This window comes from Akebia trifoliata, chromosome 1 (genome assembly GCF_017979445.1).
Source record: "Akebia trifoliata isolate Shusen 1 chromosome 1, ASM1797944v1, whole genome shotgun sequence".
Classification (NCBI taxonomy): domain Eukaryota; kingdom Viridiplantae; phylum Streptophyta; class Magnoliopsida; order Ranunculales; family Lardizabalaceae; genus Akebia; species Akebia trifoliata.
Window position 1 is genome coordinate 28,762,616 of NC_141375.1, and position 19,864 is coordinate 28,782,479.

Sequence of the window (19,864 nt, forward strand, 5' to 3'; positions counted from 1 at the left end):
GTTGTCGCAACTGCCTCCTTGCCGCATTTCTAAAGAAGATGCCTACTATACACAGAACTCTATAGTAACCCTAGTTATATATATATTTTTCAGATAGTTCAAAGTGAAACCCTAGTTACAACTTTCATTTGGTTCATAAAGAGATAAGGCATTAATCTTCTTCTAACATTCAGAGCTGAAAGAGAGAGAAAATTAACATCATAAAAAATCAGGAAAAAAATATCAGAATATTTTAGAGAACTCCATTTTGTTCTCGTTGTTATGTTGCTTCATCCAACAGCTATTTCTCAAGCAAAGAGAATGGAGTCTTGTTCTCCGATCTCTGCTCGCTATCCAACTTGGAATATTGTTGTCTTTCGTCAGTGAGGGTGGTTTGAGATCCATGATAGGTAGATTCATTGGAAGAATTCTTCCAAGTTGTGCTGCTTTTGTTATCAAATAATAAGAGGGATTCAAACTCTTCATCTGTGATGAGGTCACACCTTATTTTTTCACCTTTATTAGCTTGGTTGCACTGTAGTGAATTTGTTTCCTCAACATTGCTGTTGCTACTCTTGTTATTATTGCTTTCAAGGTCTATGTCTTTGAACTTACTCAGAATAATAGTAGTCTTTGGAGAAGACTTCATCCAACCTTCTAAAAGTCTTGAAATGTTTTTTAAGCTTGAAGCATAAGTGGAGGTTTGTTTTAACCTTATCAGTGAGGCTTGGTGGATCTTATCTAAGATCCTTTTATCAGTGTATTTCTTGTTAACAAACTCATAATTTTTACAATTTGATGCAATGTAAGGATCAAAAGCCAATTGATAAATCTTAATCTTCTTCTTCAGGTGGGTGTTCCAATAGTTCTTTATATCATTCTGTCCTTTGTGGAAGTAAGAAGCTATGGATGCCCATCTGTTAAAAGAAAGGGTAAAAAAACACAGAAAAAGAGAAGATTTAGAAAGTATGAATGAATCAATAAGTATGTATAGTATGGTTGAACAACAACACAACATGATTAATCAAGAGTAAGTAACAATTTAAAAAAAAAAAAAAAAAGGTTGAGGTGACACATGTACTAATTTTTCAATGAGAATCAAATAGTGTTTGCGAATGAGTCCGACTAGCCTCACTAAGTAATGGTTCTTGGGCTCAAATTGTGGCATCCAAAACCATGATCCGTTGGTTCATTCAGGGTGGTAGAGACAAAATTCTATGTTGAATTTTTTTTTTCTTTTAAAAAAAAGTTATATTTTAACGTTGAATTTTAATTTTAAATTTGGGAGTTAGGTGGAAGTTTGGTGACCGTCCATTTTCAAAACCTTGGATCAAGTCTAGAACATATTTTTTTTATCTGAGTTTTTCCATGAAATCTAGAGGGCTGTGGTGTTGAGTTGCCAATGTGGTAATCCATTTGAGCAAAACGACCCTTAGTAAGGATTAAAATCTTACAATGTTAGTTAGGAAAGTGTAAGTGTTTGAGAATTACTTGTTACCCAATTAAGCTTGCAGATGAATTATCATTCTTTCTTCATGTGCGGTGAAGTTCCCAAGCTTGATTCCAGGTCTGACGTAATTAGTCCATCTCAACCTGCAACTTTTGCTGCACCTCATCAACCCTTCAAAATATAAATTAAAAGGCTACATTTATCAGTTTTAGGTAAGTGAGTCTGGTGGAAACGACCAAGTGTATGAGTTCTTTATCTTCCACACAAAAAATGAACAAAATTCAACAACATAAACCATAATGTATATAACAGATGTAGACATAAAATATTTGTTGTTTTCTTCATAGAAATTAACAAGAACACATATAAGAACAAAATGGGTAACTATTGAAATTGTTACCAGTGTTTGTAGACACTGATCTCCAATTTCTTGGTCCATGTTCTACAATGTAAGAGGCCAAGATGATGCCTTCTTCAGGTGTCCAAGGCCCTTTCTTCATAATATCTTTATCACAGAAAGGATACCTTTCTATCTATATCTTTATATGTACGTTGTTCTCCTCTGAACCATACATCCTAGAACATGTGGTTATTTATATACAAGACGATGAGAAGGCTCTTTAAATTAACTAGCTGATCTACCAAGTTGACTCACCTAGCTTTTATTTTAACTTTTCTTTTTGGGACAAAATTAATTGTCAAATTAAACAATTAAAGTCAGTTGAGAAGATGAATTTCTTCTTTGTCCAGTTTCTCCTTTGAATCACATGGATGGGCACTTAAAAAAAAGTGGAAATTTTAACTCAAGTCACTGTTAAATTCTTATACATCTTAATTATGTTGAAATGGTGTATGTGGTCTAATAGCACACCTCTAAATTATATATATGCTAGAGTTTGGCATTATCTTTGAGATTAAAGGAGTAAAAGAGGAAACATAGTAAAGTTAGTGATGCATTGTAATAAGCACAAGTGGGCCCACAGATCTGGATGAGTGATGGATTCAAAATAATTTGAAAATACCTATTCTTAAATGAAAACATCAAGATCTTCAAGATCCATAGCATGCTATGAACTTTCTGTTTTGAGGCCTGATTCCTTCATTCAACCTACTTTTTAGACGTTTTTGCTATTTTAGGAAAATTTTATTTTGTTAATAACTTTAGTTATACAAATCAGAATCACATAATTGATTTTCTCTTATTTCCAAGGTCAAGTAATATCTATTTCCATCCCTAGGTCGTTTTTATTATTTTTAGTAATTTTTTCTATTTTGACTATATCATGTTTTTTTAGAAAATAAGACTATTTAATTATATATAGTATTGTAACTTCAATATGGGGAACATCTTTGACTAATAAAATTTATGATTTTAGAGAGTTTTCTCTTCATTTTAATTGCTTGGTATTTTGTGTGAATCAACAAATTTTTGATGTCTAATTGTTTGATATTTTTTAGAGACAAATCAATTGGAGGATTGTTCTTCGCACTGCATTAATTGATAACATAACCCTTGACTCAAAACTCGCTTTCACCTTAATGTCATTGTACACAGTTGCTTTTTATTCCTAAAAGATAAAATAGGGATAAATTTAGGGGCATTTACGAAGGAAGCTGTGTACAAGAGATTGCTAAAAATTGTTTAATCTATTGGTTGTAATCTATGAAAATCAGCCCATATTAATTTACAATAATGAGGATCAGGCAAGGTGTTCTATACTAACAGTGTTTATGTGGCATGATTTGGTTGGAGTTTAAAGCACTTCAGTCTCTTAACCAAGCCCTTTTCGATATATAGTCCGTTGTGTTTAATCTCCAATAAAAACATGCCACATGGAAACAATAGGTTTCTACACACAAGGAGTGGGGCACTGTTCTAGATCGAGAATCATTCATTAAATAAAGAGTCGCAACCAAAATGGTGTATACGTGGCAAGTTTGGATTGGAGAATATATACATTGGGCTGCATGTAAGGCTTGATTAGGAACCTGAGGTGCCTTAAACTCCACCTCAAGCATGGCACATAGACACCATTCCTATAAAATAGAAACTAAAAACCGTATTGCATCCTGAGTCTTTAATAAAATCATAAATATGGATTAATGACGAGAAACCTGAAAAGGGAGAAGGGTTTAAAAATAGAAAAGAAAGGGATGCTCTTTAAACTCCCTTTCACTCAAACTCACCACCTCCCTTTCATCTGGTTTTAAAACTAGCTAGGTATCTCATGGGAAAAAGCTTTGAAGCGGGCAGGCCACTTCAAAGTTTTGACAGAGCCCTCTCCATTGGATTACGTGTGGAACTTTCGAGGTGGTATTTCCAATTTTGACAAAAATGTAGGAGTGTGAAATAAATTCAAAATACCACGTGTCTTATAATGAAGAGGGTTTCTCCAAAACTTGAAGTGGACTGCCCGCTTCAAAGTTGGACTCTATCTCATGTCGTCTCAATGCTCATCAATGTTGAGTTTACTCATTCGAGTCCTCTCATTTATGATTAGTCAAATCATTTAGATTCAAAATTATTTAATATATACTATATTTAAGTAATTAGGATGCTATCTCTGCTTCAACATTTCTCATTTTTCTATCTTGATTTTAGAGTATTCAGAATCAAGCTCCAATAAATTTCTATTTTAATGATTTTCATGATCATTAGAATAATAACATTTTCCCAACAAATCGATTTCGACTAATAAAACATTAATTTTTTTCATAGATTTCCTCAGTTATCAAACACACTTAGAGAATCTAATTGGAATATAATTAGTTTAGGTTTATGAATCCCTTAGATTAAGTCAATTTATCTGATGTATCCCTATTGAAAGTACATCACTGGCAAAAAGACCAGTAATCGAACAATATGTTGTAAGACGTTATCTGATGACCATATAAATCCCACATGTAGATGAATTTAGTTACAGAAGAGTTCACATTAGAAGCAATAACAAAGACAGGATTTTCTATCAGTGGGGGCTGAGTTTCGATTATCTTGATTTCTTTTTTTATGCCAATGTTGATCTCATCATTGTAGACAATATGGTTGACCAATACTCTTTATAATTTTCTTGTTATACTTCAGTTTTCATTTAAAATGATAAAAGAAGATAAAAATTTATTTTCCATTGAATTTCATCAAGAATGGGGTCGTAAAAGACCTCAAGGGATGCGGTGGTCTTTTATCCTCAACGTGACTATTTTTATAAATTAAATATGTTTTCAATACATGTGGACCAATTTTAATGGAGGATTTTTGTGGTCTACAAAATGCCGGTGGGAAACATGTCTAAACTCTAAAACACCATTCTTTTAAAAGAAGAAAAAAAAACTTTTCTTAAGTTAGTAAGAAAAATTTCCCGACCACATCACCTTGTGGCATCCTAAAATATGATCTAATGCCACAGGTATGTAGAAGACAAAATTTTAAAAACTTTGAAAAAAAAAAATTATTTTTCATGTTTCATGATTGAATTTTAAACTTAAGTTTAGGAGTTCATTAGTCGTCCATTTTTAACAACTTGGATCAACTCAAAAAAAGTACATATTTTGAAATTTTCTGATTTGAAACTGAGTTTTTTTTAATGAAATCTAGAAGGCTATGTGGTGTTGGATTGCCAATGTAGAAATCCATGTTAACCTAACAACCCTTAGTAAGATTTGAAATCTTACTAATTAGTCAGGATAGCCTGTCTCTTTTTAAAACTACGTGGCTCTTTTTAAAAATTACAGGGATATGTGCAATACTTATAGAAATGTAGGGGCATATCAAAATTACCTTTTCAAACTACACAAAATACATGACATCTCTTTGAAAATTCAGGGTTATCTCGAACATTTACCAAAATCTGTAGAGTACGCCAAATTTTTTTTTTTTTTTTTATAGAAAAAAATCAGTATGATTTACAACCCCCACTCGTCCCTACGTGGCTCCACTCCTGTCAAGAAATGGTTGGTAGTTGGAACTATCACTATGTAGATGATTTGATTGCGTGTGGGATGTGTTTCATTAATTCATGGAAAAACACATAAATTTCCATAAAGCTAATAAGAAGAAAAGGAATAAATTTCATCAAACAAGTTCGTTCAATATTGAATGAACTATACTAGATATCTCAACACATCATCCCATTTCCATCTGATTATCTAAATATTTGTTTTTGCTAAGAATCTGATTATCTAAATATAGTATAGTATGTTATTTTTAAATGATAATTAAGCTGTGCAAATTAGCTGGAATGAAATGTTAACTTATATTCTTGGTGAGAACTGAGAACATCATCGAATGGCTTAATCACATAAAACACCATTAATTAATGAGAAATAAAAAATAAATAAGGAATACGCTTTGATAGATGTTTCTTGTTGAAATCTACTATGGTGACTACATCCATATATAGATGACATGATCGTACAAACAAATCTCTGAAACTTACAGGAACTCTATCTCAGTTTTTTTCCTTTTCCCCTCTATCCTCGATTCCTTTCCATGAACAACGTACTTATATTATGTGATCACATTGTGGTGTGGGATGACCAATCCGATTTAACTATAGGACCCGCTTCGGGCTTGCACTAATCAATCAGTACTCAACGATAGTCCCCTCTCTCTCAACAATCATAAATCCCCCATCTCTCACGCAGTCATACTTTCTCCCTCCTTTCTATTTTCAACAAATGAACCAAGCCAGGCCAGCCCAACTGTTATATGGGCCATGCTTGGGCTTGGTTTGGAACCCCAATTAATAGGAGCATGTTCAAAGCCAGCTCTAGTCTGGCCTAATAAATTTAGACAAATTTCCTAAAACTCTGATCAACTTTTGATAAAATTTCGATTTCCACTCACTGTTCGTTTTAATTCCCAAAACATGAAGAGTGAGATCCAAGGTATTTCAAAGAGACAATCTTGCTAATATAAAATAGTGAGATTGCTACCTTATTTCAGTGAGATTGTCACTTTGACAATCTCACTAGTTACAAAAGGGACAATCTCACAGGTTTATTAGCTTTTAGCGAGATTGTCAGTTTATAAACCAATATGATTGTCATTTTTCAAATAAATATTAGCGATCTCGCTACCTTATTTCAGTGAGATTGCCACTTTGAAATGAGAGAAGGTGGAGTAGAACTGGTTTAAGACCATTAAAGGTTTCGGCCATTGTAATGCTATCAAGAGCATTAAGGAAAAAACTTTGCATTGACACTAAGTTGTGAGTCCAATAATAAAACATGGTAAACTCAGCACTGTAAGCGTGGACCAGATTTTTTTTTTTTTTTTTTCATTTCTTCGACTTTGGTATTGGGTAAGTCTTCTTGAAATACCCACAACGCATGTATCATAGTTTTGAAGCAAACACTCAAATCTAAAATGTTAGAATTTTAACTTCTTCGAACTTCATTTTTTTTTATAAATTGTAAAAACTAAATAAATTATACATCTAAATGTTCAAAATTAAGAATATATAATCTTTTATTTGTCATTCACAATAAAAAAATCGTTGAAAATGATGGCAATCACCATTGGAAGAAAAATTATATCTACACGCTATCAATCTCTAAGGGCCCTCCAATTTCTTTGGGCACCTCAAATATTTAACTATTTTATTAAGAGCAATCCATGTTTAAGGACCTTCCAACATAAACAATAACAAATCTCTTGTTCTACATACTTGCGACTCCGGCAACCTTGGAACTTGGGATTTCAACTCCATTGGTTCCGATGACCTTTGACTCCGACTCTATTGATTCCGATGCATTTATCCTCACATATCATTGGTGTTTCTACTCACAGGTTATCTATTTGGGTGACCTTCAACTCCGACTCTAACTCCATTTATATGATTTATTTTAATTTAAGAATGTATAGTTAGTTGTTAATCTTTTAATTCATGAGTGTTTGTGTATCTTTATTTTCTCAACAATAGCATGACCAAGTTTTATAGCCCCATTTCATTCATTCCCAATGGTCATTTTTGTTGATTGTGTCAAAATCGGACATGTTTGAATCCATGTCAAAAGTGGACATATGACATGCTTCCATATATGTCAAAAATGCACATATGACATATCATACTCTATTTTGGTTCACTGTGTCAAAAGAGGAGAAGAAGAAGAAAAAGAAAAAAACAAAGAGATCAAAGAAGAAGAAGAATAATAAGAAAAAACAAAGAGGAAGAGAGAGATTGGAGGAAGGGGAGGAGAAGAAGAAGAAAAATAGATTGAGAGAGAAGTCGAAAAAGGAGGAAGAGAAGAAGAAGAAGAAAGCTGAGAGGGAAAGGGAGATTGGAGGAGAAAAAGACTAAGGAAAAGGAAGATCCAATGAGAAGAAGAAGAAAAAATAGAGAGGAGTGCCCAAAAAAAATTATTTTTTCCCACTTTGGAGGGCCTTCAAAGTTTCTTGCGTGTTAATAAAATTTCCCTCATTTGAAAACCTAATTATATGATGAAAAAGAGAAAAATGGTAGTTCAGGTATTTCAAAAACATTACAATGTGAATGAAGTCCAGAGACTATTAAGAAAAGAAAAGTTTACAAAATAGACTATCAAGAGACAACCCAAAACTTATGGATTATTAAGAAAATAAAAGTTTACAAAATAGATTGTGTTATTCATCTCATTTCAACCCGCGATTACAAAGTCCTTGAATATTTTTAAACAAACATTGAAAAATCTCTACTAAGAAGGACTACTTAGTTAAGTGGTTAGACCTTGTGGAGGTTGTTCCCAAGGTCTTAGGTTCAAACCCCTTCTTACACTAATCGCTAACCCTATCTAGCCAAAAAATAAAAAATAAAAATAAAAATAAATAACATTAATAATTAACAAAGGTTCTTGGGCCCACATGGATAATTACATTGACAATCCAACACTACGACTTTCTAGATTTCATGGAAAAAACTCATATTTAAAATAAATAAAAAATCATGATGAACTTCATCTAAGGTGTTAAAAATGGTTGGTAACTGAATTCCCAAATTTTAATTCATGGTGTTGAAAATGGAAGGTTACTGTCCCAAATTTAAAATTAATATTGTCCTTGAATTAACTGTCTCATTGGCCCAGGTTTTGTTCTTGGGCTTTTACCCTCAAAGGCCTCGGTACTATGCAGGATCGATTTACCCCTTATAAATATCTCAAGCATCGCACTCCTAGGCGATGTGGGACTAAACCTCTCACCCCATGTTGTGCTACATCTAGGAGTATTGTCCCTAAATTAACTATCCCATGGGCTCAAGGTTTTGCTTTTGGGCTTTTACCCTCAAAAGGCTTCAGTACTATGAATGATTAGTTTATCTCTTATGAATACTTCATGCACCATACTCCTAAGCGATGTGGGACTAAACCTTTCACCCCATGTCGTGCTACCTTCAGGAGTGGGTTACAACATATTATTTATACCCCTTACAAAACATTATAACACTCATTCAAACAATTTCAATAGTTGTTTACAATTATAGAATTAGACTCATATAAACTTTTAAACCTCAAAAATAGAAATCTAACAAAGGAGAGAGAGAGAGATAGAGAGAGAAAAGACTACTAGTTGCACCCCAACTTTTACTTATTTTCAACTATTCCCATATTTTTTATTGGGCGATTCTCCATTTTGTGTGCTAAATATTGGGGGTGCACATTGGATCTGGCCAAATTGAACCGAACCAAACCAAGGCATTTTAGATTGGTTTGGTTCGATTTTTGAGCTCATCTGTTCGGTTCTGATTTACAATTTTGAAAAACCGATTAATTTGATTTAGTTATTGGTTTAGGGAATCCTAGAATCAAACCAAATTCATTATCTATATATATATGGTGAATGTTAATGTCCAATATTTTAGAGGAACATTAGCATTGTCCAACATTTTTTTTTCCAATAATACCTTTTCTTGTTTTATTTTTTTAGTGAAAAAGACAGAGGTGTATTGGTCTTTTACACAATAAATGCTTGTTTACATAATAAATACTATGAGTATTTAGGTATTTTGAATTTAATATCTTTTTTTTTGTAGTAAATGCTTGGGTAATCAATGTTAACATAATAAATGCATTTATTAATGACATAATAAATGCAGATGTAAAAGATTAAAATACCCTTATCTTTTTCACTAAAAGATAAAATGAGGAGGAATATTATAAAAAAAAAAGTGTTGGACAATGCTAATGTCTCTATGAGATCTTAGACGTTAGCATTCCCATATATATATATATATACATTTATTTAACAAATAAAATTAATATAACAAATTTAGTCACCACTCAAAGTAGTCCTAGCTATCTAATGAGTTTCAATTTTGAAAAAATCACTCATGTTATAGAGATATTAATATTATATTGCCAATCTCATTTTCTTTGTTGCATTTTTTGGTTGAAATCATTCATAGTTGTGGGTTTTTTAGTCGTAAGATTTGATAATTGGTGCCTTAATATCTATGTTTAGGAGACTTGAGAACCGAATTTAGATTAGTTTGGATAGGTTTGAGATTTTAGGGCGTAGTCAGTTCGGTTTCTATTCCGGATTCATAAAATCGATCAAGTTTATAATTTATGAATTCACTGATAAAATACTAGCGATTTTGTTATATCAGCAATCTTGCAAGTAATTTATCAACGAATTCCTTGATTATAAAAATGACAAATTCATTGTAAAAATATGTTTTGGGAATTAAAATGAACAGTGTACCCAAAACCAGAATTTTGACATAAGTTGCACATGTTATGGGAAATGTCTCTTTTTTATTTTTAATTGGGGTGTAATAAATAAAAGTTGGGGTGCAATAAAGACTCTAAAAATAAAGAAAAGGCACTTTCCATACTAACATAGTAAGATTTTAGCCGTTACTAAGAGTGGTTGAGGTCAAATTGATTATTACATTGGCAAAATCCAACGCCACCTCCCTCTAAATTTATGGAACAACTCATATAAACCCCCCTCCACCCAACGTGAAAAAAAACCTATATTTGATGGCCTAAGGTTGTCGAATTTCATAAAATTTGACGGATCAAGACGTCAAAAATTTAATTGTCAAATTTTCTTTTTCGATGGATCAAAACCGTTAAATTAGTGGAGGATGGGAGAAATTTGATAGCTCTAAATCATCGAATTGGGGATCATCAACATTTCAATAGTCATAGGCTGTCAAAATTCGTTTTCTAAAATTTGTAGGCTTTGGCCCGTTGAATTTTTCTGGCAACCCACCCACCCACACCAAAAAAAAAAAAAAGAAGAAAAAAGAAAAAGAAAAAAAGAGAGTTGCTATTGGCACCCCAACCCTTTCTTATTACACCCCAATTTGCTAAATTATTTCTTACACCCCACTTAAATTAGAACAAAATCTTCAAATATTACAAAGGTTGCACTACTCAGAAAAAAAAAGGGGGGGGATCAATAGCTGTCTACAATTATGATTAGTCTCATATAAAATCCTAAACCTATATATATATATATATATATATATATATATATATATATATATATATATATATATATAATTCTAAAAAAGAAAAAAAAGAAAAAAAAAAGCATGAGAGTTTTTAGTGGTACGCTAATTTTTACTTATTCTCCACTATTAATATCTTATTTTCTTTATTTTTAACTGTGATGTAATAAGTAAAAGTTGGTGTACCGATAGTAAGTCTAAAAAAATTCAACAAACCATTTTTCTTTTGTTTGGGTTTTGAAAAGAATGGCTACTGACATTCCATGCAATTCTCAAATTTAAAATTAAAATAAAATGATAAAAAATAATAATTTTTTTTTTAAAATTTGAGAGAATTTTATCCTGTACAACCCCGTGCATCGGATCATGTTTTTATGCCCCAAGGTGACCTCAACAACCCTTATTAAGAGTTAAAATCTTACCAAGTTAGTGAGGCTAGTTGAACTAAAAATAATAATTAAAAAAAAAATCAGGGACACGTGCGACCAGTCTATCTGTAATACACTTTTCGTTGTTAACGAGGCTAGTCGAACTACAGTGACTTCTTATGAGACTGCGTTCAACTGCGTTGACGTGTTAGCGTGCTACAGAAATCATGCTTTTCCTAAAGATACGAGCGAATAACATGTATGTTATTAAAGAGTTAAAATCTTCCTAAGTTAGTGAGGCTAGTGGAACTAAAAATAATAAATAAAAAAAATAAGAGGGGCACGTGCGACAGACTATCCGTACTGTATTTTATTTATTTATTTTAATGAGGCTGGTCGACCTGCAGTGACTAATTATGATACTGCGTTCAACAGTGCTGACGTGTTAGCGGGTACAGACCATAACACTTTTCCTAAAGATACGAGATATTAACATCTATGGTTTAATATACACTAGCATCAACATAGTTTTGAACGCAGTGTCAGAGAAAGTCAGTTTAGAACCGCTCTTTTTAAAATCTTCTGACAATCTACCGAAATTTTAGTGTCCGGATATGGAAAATGGAGGAGTACTTACTACCCAAGTTCTCCACCGTTAGATGCTCCTTAAACTATCTGTGACGCAAATCTCAACACTCACCAGCATATAAAGCCAACAGGGAGAGTTCTCTCCTTGTTTGTCTGCGTCTCTCTCCTTCTAGAAGCAAGAAATTAAGGTAATTTCAATTTCTTCTGAAATTCAATGACTTTGTTTGGAATTCATTTTCAAGTAATTAGATTATATAATTCTAGTTAGATAATCATTTTTTCCCTCGAATCCTGCATTTGTAGTCTTGTTTGTATTAGAGTTTTTCATTTCTTGAAGAAATCAAGGTTGGGTTGGTCTTAACTTGTAAAATACGGTTCTTGGATTCTTTATTTGAATTCTTGTATTATTATTTAATTTGTTGCTCTCGTCATCTTTTGAAGAAATCAAAGTTGTGTGATTCTTTCTTTAAAATACAAAACTAACCCAATATGTCTGCTAAAAAATTCTTACAATGGAGGTTTTGCATGGGGTTCTTTCATCAGCCTCCATTTGTATTCTTGTATGATTTTCTCAGTTTCTTTTGGATTTACTAATTTCTTGAAGAAATCAAGGATAGGTTGCTCCTTTTTTTTTATTTAGTAATTTTTTGAAGAAATCAGGGATAGGTTACTCTTTTTTTTAACATGCAAAACTTATCTAATTTGTAAACTTAAATCTTTGGGAAGCGTTCGAAGACCCTAAAGAGGGTTAAATATTTTTCAATACATGAGTTAGAAGTTTTGGAATGGGTTGATTTTTTGTGAGGGTGATCTCCATGTTGAAAATATCATCATCATAAAAAATCAGCCCATTGTAGAACTTCGAACCCCATTAAAAGTGATTTATAAATAATTGACGGTCAACAATTCTTCAACTTGTAAATTGAGGTTAGAAGTTTCAGAATGGGCTCATTTTTTGTGAGATATCATCTTTTCACCATAGAAATCATCCTCACAAAAAATAGTCCATTCCGAAACTTTAACCCATATATTGAAAAATGTTTGGCTCTCTTTAGAGCCTCCGAACGCACCCCTAAATCCTTACATGGGTTAGATTCTTGAGTTGTATGGATTTCTTTCTGAATTAGGTGATTAATTATCTTACCACCATTACAATCATTTACAAAACACGATAACATAATACGTGATATGTTGACAATTAGACCACCAAACCAACATGTCATATTGACTCACTTGCTCATTATTAGTTATCAATCATTGTGGTTGGAGTAAATGTTCCTTTGTAGTTCATCCTTGAACTTCACCGTACTAAACTTTAAACGCCCATCCTAGGATTGTTGGTGAGAATGCAAAACTTTGGGAAATGTTAAGACCACTTAATTGAATGTTCTTAGTATACAATTCTTTGTCCTTACAATCAATGTACAATGACAAGATTTACAGTGGGGGATGTTACCCCCATAATTTTTTTTTTTTTTTTTTTTTACTCTGATTTCCCCCCACATGTTTTTTTTCTCCTACAATTTTTTCCCACTCTTAATAGCCCCAGCTTACCAAACAGAAAAAAAGTTGCCCCAACGTAGGCAAAATCCTGGCTCCCCCCCTAGATTCATTGATAGGTAACAATTGTAGTCAGCCAATATATTCTGAATGACTACAAATATATGCATAATTGAATTGAATCTCAAATAAATGGAACAACCATTGGTGTCACTGTAGGCCAAAGGTCTACATATTCAATCCACTGATTGAAGGGGAGAACTAGTTTAAGACACCACTAGATATACAGTCACACTTCAAATTAGATTTATGTGAATTTAGGCATGTAATAGATAGCATTTGATTTTGTGTATCATCACATTAATTTTTAGATGATTTTATTAGTTAAGAGATTGTTGAGTTAATTTTAGCCACTTAAATTTGGAATTTTTTTGATCAATAAACTAGGGTTAGAGGGTCCCTCCCTTTTTATTAAACTCATCGAGAATAGTTACAAGTTATATCATTTATAAGAATTCTCGATGACTTATGAGAAATACATGGCATATCTTCAGTTACCAAAAAATCATTCACATATGCACCAAGTCGAGCTAGGAAGTCTGCTGCCCTATTTGCCTTCTCTCCAAACAAATTCAAAAGAACACCAACTACAATTCGATCTTAAGAGTTACACCTCTTTCACTATCTCTTCATATTTCCACTCTGGTTGTATGTGACCAGTAATAACATTTATCGAATAAAGAGTATCTGAACTAATTAAGACAATAAGATGCCCTCTCTTCAATGCATAAGACAAGACTCCTTTTATGACATTTAATTCCACAAACATAATGTCTTCTTCCTCACATCTCATCCATCCTACAAAAATAAAATTTCCATTTGAGTCTCGACAAATAAAACCCAACCCAAACCTCCTTATTTTTTATTATATCCATCCATGTTTATTTTTATAACTCCTTCATCATTTGGGCACTTAAATTTGGGAATTTAAGGTTAACAAAAGCAAGTTGCTGGATATTTCTGGAAAAAATTAAAAATAAAATATTGAAGTTTGGAAGGTCAAGATTCTTTAAGAAGGAGATTGGTTGGCACTAGTTAAACATTTTTTATTTTTTATTTTTGCTAGTTAAGCAAGAGGGTAGTGTTCACTAGAAGTATAGGTGGGTTCAATGGGACTTGTACCTCAGCGTAAATGTTTTATAACCTTGAAATTCCTGGATATTGTGATCTCCGGTGGCGATCTTATTAAATAGAGAATGGTTACATGTAGTTAGATAACTAACCTAACTTAATGCAGCCTAATACAATATATCATAACTACCTTAAACTACATCGAGATCCGATTATTCATTTTTTACCTTAATACAATACTCCATAATCTAATACTCTAATACCCTCTCACAATCACATGTTCCTTTGAAGAAGGAATGTGTGATTGATTATGTAATATCAAAGCCTTTGATGTTAATGATTCGATTGTTGCCGAATAAAATTGATCGTACTCCTTGGAGACTATCAGTTGTTTGTTGATGGATTTTTATTGAAATTTCACGTTGTTGATTAAAAGAAAGAGTTTCTCTTGATTGTTTGCCAGAGAGAGAGAGAGAGAGAGAGTATGTCAACTCAAATAGGTATCAATTCGAAAATAATTTGATAATGAACTGATCTCAAATGAACTAATAAATATGCTCAATATCAGCTCCTTCATGGGCTTGATCATTGACAATGGCCTCTATGGACCTTTAAATAGAGAACATACCTCTAAAGGCCAAAGTGAGCATGATTCTCAAAGGTTCAGAGGATCCCCATGAGTATCAATTCGAGTCTTGCTCCTCTCATAGATTGTGAGCCATCTTTATTTATCTCAATGACATTCTCCTCTGGTGCTTGCCAAAACAAATGTTTAACAGGGGGATATACCATGGAGTAGCAACAGCCTCAATTGGGCGCTAATTGATGAAGAATCATCATCAATAATTGTATCCTCAAACATGTTCTTGATGGCTGATTCCACTTGCTTGAACACGGCCTCCATTGAAGTCGATTTCTCTTCAAATATCCTTATATTTCACTCTCTCCATGTAAACACCATCTAAGTGATGTGTTTACTTGACATCCGAAGGCTTTTAATCACCAAAACTTCTACTAATACTGAACCTGAATCCCCTCCTTTAAGATGCGGAACCTTCTCAAACATTAGTTCCACACCCAACTAGAAAAACAATAATAAAAAAATAAGTGGTCATTCGTTTCTTGGTTCTTGTAGTATAACTGACATCGCGATATCCATCCGAATCCTCTCTTATAAAGATTTTCGATATTAGAGAGTTTCCTATGCATAGCTAACCAAGCTACGAATGAAAATCTTGGTACACACCTCTTGCTCCAAACGATATTTTTCCAATCTGATGAACCAATATTATCAAACAATCTTGGTTTCGAAGATTTCGAGAAAAATGGGGTGATGGAAAGCCAAATTCCTCTCGGAGGGAGGCCGTTTAACCTTGCTCTCACATGTGCTCACCTCTATCCCAATCTACCTTGTCTCTATTCTCCCTATTCCAAAGGTAATTTCAGATTCTTTAGAATTGTGCTTCGCTAAGTTCTTTTGGGGAAGTATTGAGGGGGAGAGGAAAAATCATCTTGTAGCTTGGCAAAAAGTGTGTAAACCAAAGTTGGAAGGTGGCCTGGGTATTAGAACTCTTTCAGAGGTGCATAAAACGGGCTTAATGAAAATTTGCTAGAGATTGACAAATGAGAAAGGTCTTTGGATAGATTTCTTTAAGAATACGTCTGTATGTTAAAGATGGAAATTGGTAGAATCCTTCAAATTCAAGAGGTTCTAAACTATGGAGAAGTATTAAGAGTTTCCTTCAACTGACAATTTGCCTTTCTAAAAAGTTGATTGGAGATGGAGCAACATCATCACTTTTCTTACATAACTGGAGAGGATCTTGTCCCCTAATCGACTTCTACCCAAATGAAAATAAAAATAATATGGTGAAGGAGGTCTGAGGTCAAAGTGTTAGGATGTTTCTAAGCTAAGAGACCTCGTTGAGAATCCTAATGCTGTGGCAGAGATTCTTGTATCTAACGTTCATCACAGTAGCTTTGATAAAACGATCTGGATGGCTTCAAGATCAAGAATGTTTTTGTCTCGTTCGGCTTGGGACTCTTTAAGGGTAAGAGAAAACTTATCTCACATATGTAAGGCAATTTGGAATTCTCAGGTTCCTACAAAGATGAAGACCTTGGAGGGTAAGATATTTCACAAAGCTTGCCTGGTGGACTTAGTCTAGAAAAAATGGGGTTTTTCCATGGCTTCTAGATGCCCTTGTTGTGGAGTTGAGGTAGAAACAGTCTTACACATTTTCTTTCAATGTTATTTTATAATAAAGGTGTGGAACTTCTTTAACTGTCACCTCCTAGAAATGGAAACCAAAATAAATGTCACATGCTTTGTTGCTTAAATAGGGGCTATCTAAAAAGTCTCAATTTGGTACAATTATTGGTATGGTCCCCTGGGTAGCCTATTGGAATGTTTGGTTAGTCAGGAATAGATGCACTTTTGATAGCATGACTCCTAGTGCCAAAGGAGTCATTCACAGTTGCCTTAAATGGATTAAGGAGTTGGAGGAGTATCAAACTTTCAAGTTCTTCTTTAGATGGTGCAATTCCAAAGGAGTCATTCTCATTATACAGTCATTGTTCGTTGGCAAAGACCTCCTTCAGGCTGGTTCAAATTAAACTCTAATTGGTATGCAATTGGAAATCCAAGTCATTCAGGAGGGGGTGTCATTCTCTATGATGAACATGGAGACCTTGTGGAAGTGGGGCATTGGGATTTTGGTGTTGTGACAAACAATGAAGCAGAAATCCATGCTTTGATAGCTGCTTTGGAGAGTTTCCAATTAGTTGAAAGAAAAATCATCATTGAATTGGATTCTGCAATCATAGTGAAAGGTCTCCTTGCTCAGAAAGTTTCTTGGAGACTAGATCAATGGGTGCATAAAGCTAACAAGCTGATTTCTAAAATTGACATTCGGATTAATCATGTTTGGAGAGAGGTGAATGCAACTACAGACGCCCTTGCTGTTGCTACAACTCATAATTCTTCATCTTCGATCTTCAAACGAGTTTTGGATTTGCCTTTAATTGTTAAAAACACTTATTTTGGTGATAAGCTTGAACTTTCTCAGTTTCGTTTTGTAAATCGCTAGGGACCTCCCTATGTAAAAATTTTACTAATCTAATACACTTTCCTTGCTTGCTTAACCAAAAAAAAAAAAAAAGATTTGACTATAAACTTACTAATAAGATTCAATGTCCAGGCTATCTTATCCCCTATTAATCTTCTTGGGATTGGTTTGGACTTGATGAATTCCTGCACAGTAAGCATTCGTTCGTTATATGGTTCTGGGAGAGACCAACCATTGTCAGAAAAAATTCATTAACTCTTGCACTGTTATGGATATTAAATTGATTAACAGTACGATGCCCATACCTACTTTCTTCTTCTCACCAGGGATCCCTCCACATCACTGTGTTTTCTCCGTTCCCAACTATGTATTTGATAATATTTCGAATAAAATCTCACACTTTCACACTACCTCTCCAAGCCCATAATGCATTCTTTGGAATTTGACATCCACAAATATCTCCATTGGCCACATATCTTTCCCTCATCCACTTTGCCCCGTTAGTTTCATTTTCCAGTAGTCTCCAATAGAGTTTATCCATGCCAATTTTGTCTATCCTTGTGATGTCAAATGCCAAGGCCTCCTTTATCAAGAGGTTTACACACCTTATCCCAACTAATTGGATGAATAGACCAGACAAGAGTAGGACCACTCTAAAGAAAATTATTCAAGATGTTTTCAATTCTTTTCAAAACACTCACATGAATATTGAAAGAGGCTGGCCAATAAATTTGGAAGTTAGATAGGACATATTTAATTAATTCCAATTTACTTGCATAGGACAACATATTTTCTTGCCATCCCTCCACCCTTTTCGAGACTATCAATTAAAGGTTGGCAAAGAGAATGAGTCAAACGAGATAAAAAATGGGAAGACCCAAATATTTAATTGGAAGAGAACCACTAAACCCAAGAGTTGACAAAACGATTTCATAATTTTTACAAGATTCATTGAAGAATACATGACTCTTAGCATCATTGACTTGAAGACCAGAAGTATTATGTAAAAGATCTAACACCTCCCGAATAGATTGAATCGAAGATAAGTCATTTTGAGAAAATATCAAAACATCACCTGTAAAGACTAAATGGGAAACACCTTGAAGCCCCATAACATTAGGTAGCAAAATAGAATTGGAGAATATTCTATGATTAAGTATGCATGAAAAATCCCCCTTAATAAGAGTGAAGATGTTAGGTGACAACAGATCCCTCTGTCTAAGACCTCGTCCACTTTTGAAGAATCCATGAGATGTTCCAAGAGTCATCTTTTTAGTTGTGAAAGGTAATTAAGCCTTTGAAGGAAGGTGGTTTTGGAGTTAGAAGCAGGGCAAAGCTAGGATTTTGCCCATGTGAGGGCAACCAACAGTAGAAAATATTTTGTTGGGACAACTAAGAATGGAAATTTTTGTGTGGGGGAAAATAGTGGCATATTTTTTTTTTCTGCTGCTAAAATCTATCGCAATAGCTCACTATTCCATTGATTTGAAAATTCTTGTGAGGGAAAGTACCTCCACTGTAAATCCACCACTGGTTAGAAGATTGCTAGATGTCCTAGATGTAGGTAAGACAAATTGTGCTAGAGACGTACTTTTAGAGTAAACATGTAAGTACATAGTTTTGAAAAAAGAGGAGACTAGGTTTGCTTCGATGTGCTATGTTTGTTGAAATAACACGGAGTAATTGTTGATTCATTTAATTTTTGAATGCCCCGTGCCTGTTGTGAATGTGGATGCCTTAGTCTACTGGTGTATTTTAAATATAATAAATTAATAGGAAATAATCTCTTAACCAATAAAACACACAATATTTTCGCTGTTCAGCTATGCCTTTATCCACATATGAGAGTTGAAAAAGTTTCACTATGTTTGAAAATGATTACAACCCCTTTTTTTATAAGTTGGGGTTGGAAGGGAACTCCTTACTCCCTATTAACTAACCAACTACACGAAAAGACCGATCTTTTGGAGAAGGGGCGAACTATAAATATAAGAGTGTTACAGGACTTCAATAAGGTATGACACACCCGAAAGTGGAGGAAAATATACACTCAACACCCATGTCATCCATAAAAGGTGGTAAGAATTGAACCCGTGACCTATATGAACGTAGCACTTTGATACTAGGTTAACCAACTATATACTCTATATACTCTAGAGGGTCATGGGACTTAACTGGGGTATGACACACCCAAGAGTAGAGGAAAATATATACTCAACACTCCCTCCACGCGTTAATCTCCAAAAGTAACATTGAGTATAGTTATAAATTAAATCCTCAAAAAAAAAAAAAAAAAAAAAAACCTACGACTCCTACAAAATACAATTTTCATCATGAATGACTGATAAG

At 33.6% G+C, this 19,864-nt stretch overlaps 1 protein-coding gene and 1 pseudogene across 1 annotated transcript; one reads left to right on the forward strand and one right to left on the reverse strand.

Annotated features, from left to right (window-relative positions):
• Positions 1 to 280: 280 nt before the first annotated feature.
• On the reverse strand, positions 281 to 15,351 carry LOC147411501 (transcription factor MYB60-like; annotated as a pseudogene).
• Positions 15,352 to 16,981: 1,630 nt separating this feature from the next.
• Positions 16,982 to 17,536, forward strand: LOC147411502 (uncharacterized). The gene has a single exon (XM_086432157.1). The coding sequence runs from the start codon at positions 16,982 to 16,984 to the stop codon at positions 17,534 to 17,536; it is 555 nt and encodes a 184-aa protein (XP_086288283.1).
• Positions 17,537 to 19,864: the final 2,328 nt, after the last annotated feature.